General features: G+C 48.7%; 1 protein-coding gene across 1 annotated transcript; it reads right to left on the reverse strand.

Annotated features, from left to right (window-relative positions):
- Positions 1–363: 363 nt before the first annotated feature.
- On the reverse strand, positions 364–8,383 carry Fam183a (family with sequence similarity 183 member A). The gene is made up of 4 exons (XM_004657272.2): positions 8,210–8,383; positions 4,880–4,939; positions 3,101–3,204; positions 364–489 (listed from the first exon to the last, which is right to left on the reverse strand). The coding sequence occupies exons 1-4, from the start codon at positions 8,340–8,342 to the stop codon at positions 379–381; spliced, it is 408 nt and encodes a 135-aa protein (XP_004657329.1). The 5' UTR covers positions 8,343–8,383; the 3' UTR covers positions 364–378.
- Between the last annotated feature and the right edge of the window lie 729 nt (positions 8,384–9,112).

The following is a 9,112-nucleotide window of genomic DNA, read 5'->3' on the forward strand; positions in this document are numbered from 1 at the left end:
AGAAATTAATGAGATGGACACAAAAAATATAAAGAATGAATGAAACAAATAGTCCTCTGAAAGAATCAGTGAAATGAGGAGTTAGTCCTTTGAAAAGATGAACAAGATTGCAAAGCCTTTAGCAAAACTGACTAAAAAGAGAAGACCCCTTTCATGGGGTTCTTCCTTTTCCTTTACTATACATACAATCTTCCCTGTGATGCAACATCCTGAACTTTTTTGGTCCAGACTACTCTGTGACTGTGAGTCATAAATAAAGCTATGATCTATAAAGTACAGTTTGCAATAATTCCATTTCTTGGGTGAAGGAGCATTTATTTTTCAGGACAATGCACAGCTTAGGAACACAGTACGAAAGCCAACTCCACCACTGGAATGTCACTTGTGGCGATCAACTTCTCCCAAGCTCCACATCTTAGCCTTGTACAGAGTGATGTCATTGTAGACCCTGAAGTGGTTCATCCTACGGTCACTGCGCTCCGGGTTGACCTAGAGAGAAGGAAACAGGATCAGAAAGAAGGTTGTTGGGAAGGGAAAGACCTAGGTGTGAGTCAGCTGGAGCTAGCCTGACCCCGGCTGCTCTCCTGAGCTACAGCAGCAGGGCTGTGCTGATAAACCCTGCCTATGACAAGGAGATGCCAGCGTTTAGATCAAGGATCAAGGGCAGGCTGGAGAGATGGCTCAGCAGTTAAGGTGTTTGCCTGCAAAGCCCGATGGCCCAGGTTCAATTCCCCAGTACATACATAAAGCCAGATGCACAAAATGGTGCATGCATCTGGAGTTCAGTTTCAGTGGCAAGAGGCACTGAAACACCAATACAGTCTCTCTCCCTCATTCCTTCCCTCCCTTATTCTCTCACTCTCTTCTTCCCTCCTTCTCTCTCTCTCTCTCTCTCTCTCTCTCTCTCTCTCTCTCTCTCTCTCTCTCTCTCCTTGCAAATAAATAAATAAAAGATTTTCAATTTTTGTTAAAAGATCAAGGGTAAAAGAATAACCTATGCACAGTGGAGATGCTCTCCTTCCTACCACCTAATTTGGAGACCTCACCTAAGGACTCCCCACCACTAGACAGTAGCTCACAGCAGGGAGGCCGCATCCCCCTTAATGTAGGGAGCCCATCAAACCTCTTCTGCCCCAACCTGTAGCACTGTGAAACTCCAGTTTAATACCTTCTCCAGGCATAGGCCTAATGATAGTTTGGATATCGTCACAGTGTTTAAGGCTCAGAGGTTCTTTAGGTGAGCAGTATTCAGAGGTGAGGTTTATGGAGAGATAAGGGAAGCTCTGAATGTCTTAATCACTTTGTGGACACAAATTCTGAGTAGACCAGGGGGAGGTGGTAGTTGTGGAAGGCAGGGCCTAGTTAGAGAAAGTAAGCTACTGGAGGTATACCCTTGGGTGCTATTTGTCTAAGTTGCCCATGATCTAATTTGCTGGTTTCAACCTTCATCCCAGTTTTCCTTCCATCAAACCCTACTTCTTACATGGAAAAAAGTCTCTGATTGACAGAATTCCTCAAGCTGTCCTGAATTCTTGTTCAAGTAGGCCTGACATTTTAGACTTCTATGTTCATCCATACATTGTCCAATTTTAGCAAACATCCTGCTAAGTCATTTTAACCAGAACCCCCACCCTCAGGGTCTGATCACCCTCAGTTCTGATCAGGATTCACATTCTCCACTATCCTTCACATGTCTGCTCACCATGGCCTGCCTTTCAGCAACACTACTCTAAAGTCAGTTTAGACAGCACCTCCTTCATCCTGGAAGACCCCCCCCCCACGCACACACACCTCTATCCTTAGCCTTACACTCCCATCTGCCCATGCCGAATTCCAAATCAAGCCCAGCCTTTCTCCTCCATTGCATAACCCATTATGTTGCCAATGTTCCACCCTCAAATAATATCGTCCTTGTGATCTTTAACAATCACTGAGTAAATGATTCTTTATTCTTATTCAGTCATGTTATTGAATAATTTCTTCTTTAGCATTTCTCCCTCATTCACTATGTTTGCTCTCTCATTGCATCTTTTCCCCTTCAAATAGTCTTTTTGTTGTTTCTTGTTGTGTTGTAGTTTTCAGGTTGATTTTCACTCTAGCCCAGGCTGACCGGGAACTCACTCTGTAGTCCCAGGCTGGCCTCAAATTCACAGTGATCCTCATAGTGACCTCCTGAGTGCTGAGATTAAAGGTGCCGCCATGCCTAGTTTGAGTTATCTTTACATCTCCATCTCCTGAACCTCACGTTTTTATTTATTTATTTGAGAGAGAGAGAATGGGTGTGTCAGGGCCTCCTGCCCCCGCAAACAAACGCCAGGCACATGTGCTACTTTGTGATCTCGCTTTATGTGGTACTAGGGAAATGAACTTGGGTCATTGGGCTTTGCAAGCAAGTGCCTTTAACCACAGAGCCATCTCTCCAGCCCCTCTTAGCTTCCTTTTCTTTGTGTAAGTGATGAGTCTTCTGCAAACATCACCTTCCTTCCCCTTCTACTGTCCTCTCTCCAAGGTGAGGCCACATATCTGAAGAGGAGCCATTGCAAATGAGCAGTTCCCCACAGGTCAAACCATGGACTTAAGGAGCCTTTTACTCAACTCTCCATGAAGTGGCATAGAGTGGCACCACATTCCAGGACCAGAGCTGTGGAACAGGTGGAAAGCCAGGCCCTTGGGTGGGAGGAGGGGAATGTGAGGTGCAGAGAGCTCTTGGGAGGCAGGATATTTGAGATTCATTCAGTGTGTGAAGACAATGGGGATGAACTCAAGGGGCCAAGGTCGGCACCTGACTGAGGGGTTGAGCTCTGGACCCTCCTGTCTGTCCTTCCCCATCACATCATAGCAGCCCCACCCATGTTGACCGAGCAGCTGCTGTTCTGGGAATTTACAGATGCTGCCTCATTTCTTCCTCATGACCACCCTGATATCTCCACATTATGGAAGCAGTCACCGAATTGCAGCACGATTTACCAAGGTTACACAACTGGTAAGTGGAAGCCAGAATTCAAACCCAGGTGAGACTACTTCCCTTCGCTGTCCTCTTGGCCACCACCCACGTGGTTGCTATGCTCCCGAGAGTCACAAAGCAAAGGACCACACTCACCAGGGGCTCTGGTTGCCAGCCCACCTCTTGAGTTTCAGTCTGTGTTTCTGGGTATTTCTTCCTTGGGCCCTGAGCTGCATGATGAATAAGATTCAGGAACTTGACTGGGAGAGAAGACACAAGTTAGGAAGGAGTCAGAAGGGCCAGCACATGTACCTGTGTCCTTGACCCTGGCCATGTCTCTTCATGGCAGAGCATTCGCCTCAGAGGATTGTTTAGGCCTCAAGATAGGGCTGTCTTATTCTTTATTTATCTTTCAACGAATGTGTCACACCCTGTTCTGAGCTCTGGAAGCATAGTCCTAGGTAAGACAGACACAGACCCTGGTCTTCTGGAGCTTGTAATCTAGATGAGGGACAAGGGGCAGAGCATGCGGGCATACACAGAAACCTGATCACATAGGCCATGGAGCAAGCCAACGGGCTCTGCAGGCCAAGGCAGCACAACAGAGAGGTTGGTGAGAGAAGGCCTCCCCAGACATCAAGCAGGGGCCAACCCTGGGTGAGGCTGAGGGAAAGCCCATCACAGGCAGCAAGAACAAGAGCCATGCACGGTTCTCAGACCACGCTGTGGTTTCTTGTTTCTGTGCCTTTCTGTCATACCACATTGAATGTCCTTATAGGGACTGGACAGATGCTCAGTGGTTAAAGCATTTGTCTTCAAAACCTAATGACCCGGGTTTGATTCCCCAGCACCATGTAAAGGCAGATGCACATAGTGGCACATGTATCTATAGTTTAGTTTGCCAGGGCTGGAGGCCCTGGCACATTCATTCTCCCTCTCTGTCTGCAAATAAATAAAGTATTTCTTAGGGCTAGAGAGATGGCTTAGCAGTTAAGGTGTTTGCCTGTGAAGCCAAAGGACCCAGGTTCAATTCCCTAGGACCCACATAAGCCAGATGCATGAGGTGGCACATGCATCTAGAGTTTTATTCAGTGGCTGAAGGCCCTGGGGTACCTATTCTTTCTTTTTCTCCCTCCCTCTCTCTCTCTCTCTCTCTCCTTCTATCTGTCTCCCAAATAAATCAATAAAAGTTTTAAAAAGGAAGAATGTCCTTGCTACAAGCTTCCATCTGAGAAGCTCCACCTCTGCCTGTGGTCACCTCCTCCAGGAACAGTGCCCATGATGCCACTGCTTGACGAGGCATAGGTTTCTATGCCATTGGCTCACCCATTCTATTCCCTACTCCTTATCCAGGTATGTACAGGTCTAATTCTTTCTGTGCCCTTATCAGATCCTCCTTCCAGCCCCATCCCATTACCTAGTACAGGTTAATGATGAAAGCCATAACACTAACATTACTGAGTACTAGTACAGTGTGAGGATGAAATTAATGAGCAGTTGTGTTGCTGAGTGCTGGTATAGGGTCAGGAAAATACCAAGAACCAACATGACTGAGCACTAACCTAGGGCAATGGTGACAATAGCAACCAACAACATTACTGCATGAAACCAATGGTAGCAGTAACAACAAAAATACCTTCTACACACTACTAGAGGGTAATTGTCAAAGTACTGACCACTAACACTGCCCAGCACTAGTAGAGCGTAATGGTAAAGGTGATGACCCCTACCTTTGCTGAGTACAGAAATGTTTGACGGACAAATGAATCAATTGTTAGGGGCATTAGGGACATTTCCATCAGCTTCACAGTAAGCTGCCATTATAACTGAATATATCATCAGTCTCTTATGACCTTGGTTTAATGCAGTTTCCAGGATGAAAGCTGAGGGCCCCATTCTTTTCCCCCCAGCTGACACTGTTCGGAGAGGACTTACCGTCTTCAGGCTCCTCCAAGTTATCATGCCAAGACATGGGCTTTCTGGTTATGGTGTGAACTAGAAAAACAGCACCACAGTTCGCATTAGCAGGTAACTTCCCATCCTCAGGATCACCCTATAGCAGGCGCCCCTTTAGCACTTACTAAGTCTGCCTCATCCCAGGCACTGTTGCAGGGCACTAGGGGACAAAGCTGAACTAGGTCTTCACAGACAAGAATGGCACTCTAGGGCTGGAGAGATGGCTTAGCGGTTAGGCGCCTGCCTGTGAAGCCTAAGGACCTTGGTTCAAGGCTTGGTTCCCCAGGTCCCACATTAGCCAGATGCACAAGGGGGTGCACACGTCTGGAGTTCGTTTGCAGAGGCTGGAAGCCCTGGCGCGCCCATTCTCTCTCTATATATATCTGTCTTTCTCTCTGTGTCTGTCACTCTCAAATAAATAAATAAAAATTAAAAAAAAAAAAAAAGAATGGCACTCTAGTCTAGTGGCCACATGTGACTGCCTGAACTTAAATGACTAAAATGGGCACAGTTAAAATCCAGTTCCTCCATCTCAGAGCCACATTCCAAGTGCTCCAGTGACTGTTCTGGTCTTTCACCTCAGCACAGACGTTCATCATGGAAGAACATTCTCAGGGATGGTGCTGGATTATAGGGAAACAAACATGCCTGGTGGCCAGTTGCTACTAGTAGACAGTGATGGACCCCCCCCCCAGGGGGCACAGGAGGAATCCACATCCCTCCAAAGCACCAGACACTGGGGCTCAAGCAAGATAAAGCTGGTTCCCACATTCTACTGCACTTTCCCTCTGAGATGACTAAAAAGAGAGAACAGGTGATCCTGGGCGGATGTCACTGTGAGCAAGAACGACAAAGCAAGTCACACGCACAGAGGTGACACAGGTGTATGTGGTGACACGTTCCTGGGAAGGTACATCTGAGAAGAGTCCTAGGTGAAGCGGGATGCGCTGTGCGGGAAAATGAGAGAACGCCTGGGAAGTCAGACACATCCACAAGGCTGGAGCAGCTCAGGGGAGCAAGCCAGGTGACGCATGATGGGAGAGGCGTGAGCTGGTGGAGTGGGAGAAGAAATGAGCAAGGGCAGAAGAAACTAGTGTCCTCCATGGGGCTTGTTATCCCAGACCCTACTACCTCCTCTGCTCCCCTCCATGAACACCTGATATGAGTATCGAGGCCATCTCCGGTCACTGTTACCAGTATAGTCACCAAAAGTGATTTCTTTCTGAACACAAGTAAGCATAGGGCTAGAGAGATTTCTCAGTGGTTAAGGTTGATTGTTTGAAAAGCCTGGCAGCCTGGGTTCAATTCCCCAGTCCCCTCGTAAAGCCAGACACACAAAGTGGCACACGCATCTGGAGTTCTGCTGCAGTGACAAGAAACCCTGGCGCACCCGTATTCACTCATTCTATCTGCCTCTTTCTGTCTCAAATAAATAAGCATATTACGGTGTAAACATAAATGCAAGTGATAATATTTCCTCATTTTTCTTTAGTGGATCCCACTAATCCTGTGTTCAAGGGACTCAGTCTGGGAGATGGTGCTTTTCTAGGTATTGTCTGAAGGAATTTTGTGAACTCTTGGAATAGACGAAGTTTAAACAGAATTGGACATGACTTTTTTTCTCTTGAAAATAGCATGGGGATGGGTTCTAGGAGGAAATGGGATTAGTTATGAACAAAAGAAGAGTCCACTGCATTTTCTCTAGACAGGCTGCAGTGGACCACGTTAAGTGGGGGGGGGGGGGCACTTCAGGCATTCAAAGACTTGGGAAGTCTATTTAGCAATGGACAGAGAACGGAGAGGGTGAGGGGTTCTTTGGTCAAGGCTGTGTCTGGTAGGGTAGCATCTTTTGGAGGATGAGAAGCAGGGGACAGAGTGGAGTGAGGCTAGGGAGGAGGTGGAATCAGATCCAACCAAGGGCTACCTGCTGATGGGTTTGAATGGTTAGGGGTGATGTTTAATTGTCTAGAGGGGTTTTTTTGGAGGGGCTGGTTTTTGAGCACGCATGTCAGGTGAGTAGGGAGACTGGGAGGAAGAAACACAGCTGGGCGCCCTGCTTGGAGTCCCGGGAGGCGGAAGCAGGTTGGGGCTCCGCTAGAGGGTGGGATGGTGTGGGCGGAGGTGAAGGGCTTCTAAGTGCATTACTGGCCAGAGGAGCAGAATCTGGAGGGAGAGGTGCTGAGGAATGAGCAGGAGCGACTGCACCAGACTGCGGAGGGTCAGGGACAGGCTGAGGGTGACTCCGGCCTGTACTGAGGGGTTGGGTGTGGGGAGGGGGTAACAGGCACAAAAGGCGCACTCCTCTCAGTGGGCTGCTCCAGGAAGGTCTGTATGAGACGGGGGACGTGTGGGCCCATTTGAAGCCCTATAAAGTGTGCGGATGTCAGAGGGCCACATGAAACCACACAAAAAGGTGCAACCATAGGAGCCCTGGAGGAGGGTGGGACGTTTTGCCAGGGAAGGGGAGCTCTGTGCCCAGAACCCACCATTTCCTGACAAGAATCTATAGCAATGTGAGTCGCAACAACAACAAAAATCCAAGCCGGGTGTGGTGGCGCACACCTTTAATCCCAGCACTTGGGAGGCAGAGGTCAGAGGATCACCGTGAGTTCGAGGCCACCCTGAGACTCCATAGTGAATTCCAGGTCAGCCTTAGCTAGAGTGAGACACTACCTCGAAAAAAAAAAAAGAAGAAGAAAAATCCCTCAGCATATTAAAAAGAAGCTAAACTATAGCCAAAAAAGTAAAAGTATTAAAATCCCAGTACACGCTGGTCACGGTGGCACACACCTGTATCCCAGCAGGGGGAGGCTGAGCTTCACCAGTGAGTGAAACTAACCAACCTTGGGGCTACAGAGTGAGTTCCAGGTCAGCCTGGGCTTAGAATGAGACAATGCAAAAAGATGAGAGGACAAGAGGGGGGGCGGCGCAGAAAAAGAAAGTAAAAAACAAAAACCTACCCTGCGCAATATAACTATTTCCGAAGCAAAATTACAAAATCATAGCAGGATATGGTTATTGCACACCCAGCACTCAGGAGGATGAAGTAGGAGGATCACTGTGAGTTCGAGGCCAGCCTGGAGTTACAGTTAGTTCCAGGTCAGCCTGGGATAAAGAGAAACCCTACTTCGAACCCCACGCACCCCCCCCCCCAAATTACAAATTTATTTTATACCCAAGAGATTTCATTGCGATGTGGAACCATTTTAACATAGCTAATGTGCAGGGCGTGATGTGGGGCGAGACGCCCCCACAGCTGAGGTCTAGGGGGGCGGAGGATGCCCGCGTCCCCGCAGGCCGGCCGCTCACCCTTGCGCAGGGGGTTCACGTGGTACTGCGTGTACAGCTTCTGGGTTCGCAGCTCTTTTAGGAACAGCTCCCTCAAGATCTGGTTCTGGTGCACCTCGTCCTGGACCACCTTGTCCTTGGCTTGTGCCGGCATGGTTTACCCGCCTCAGACTCCAAACCCGCAGTGAGCTTGCCAGGCAGCCCAATGCGGTCTCCAGGCAACAGCGTCCCTCTTTTGTCCCTCCCGTCGCTAAGCAACGGCGTCCTCCCACTGCAGTACCCACCCTCAGGCTTGCTCTGCCATCAGCTCCACCTCGACTGGGGTCCACTTCTCTGTTTCCCAACCGGATTCGGCTTCCATTCACCTGCCTCAGCGTCCCAGGACCCAGCCTGGGTGCCAAAGTCCCCCCAATATACACACCGCCAGGACAGGATGGGATAGGGTCCGACCTACGAGGGAAGCCCTGATGGGTGGGCCTCAGCTTGGCCAATCATTTCCCGAAGAAAGGAAAGGAGTCAGAAACTGACAGCAATTGTCCAAACTATCTATCTGTATATCTCTGTCTCTCTATCTCTGTATCTTCTCACCAGTAAAATAACACAGAGCCACTACTCTTTCCTAATCTAAGTAACTTGACATCTTTGTGGTTTTCCTTCCCTCCCTCCCTCCCTCCCTCCCTCCCTCCCTTCCTTCCCTCCCTCTCTCCCTTCCTTCCCTCCTCTCCCTCCCTTCCTCCTTCTCTCCCTCTCTTCCTCCACTCTTTTTTCTTCCTTTCTTTGCAGTACTAGGGACTGGAACAGAGCTTTCTGCGTGCTAGGCAACTGCCTCACCACCACCTCTTCAACCTTACCCCCTTTTTTTCACGTTTTGAGACAAGATCTTGCCCAGGCTGGCCTTAAACTTGACATCTTACTATCTCAGCA

The sequence above is a fragment of the Jaculus jaculus genome, chromosome 6 (assembly GCF_020740685.1).
Source record: "Jaculus jaculus isolate mJacJac1 chromosome 6, mJacJac1.mat.Y.cur, whole genome shotgun sequence".
NCBI lineage: Eukaryota > Metazoa > Chordata > Mammalia > Rodentia > Dipodidae > Jaculus > Jaculus jaculus.

Coding starts and splice junctions, on each gene's coding strand:
- Fam183a (XM_004657272.2), bottom strand. CDS start 8,342: ATGCCGGCACAAGCCAAGGACAAGGTGGTCCAGGACGAGGTGCACCAG. Junction 4,940..8,209: donor CGTGAACCCCCTGCGCAAGG/GTGAGCGGCCGG, acceptor CTGTTTTTCTAG/TTCACACCATAACCAGAAAG. Junction 490..3,100: donor GCTGGCAACCAGAGCCCCTG/GTGAGTGTGGTC, acceptor CCTTCTCTCTAG/GTCAACCCGGAGCGCAGTGA.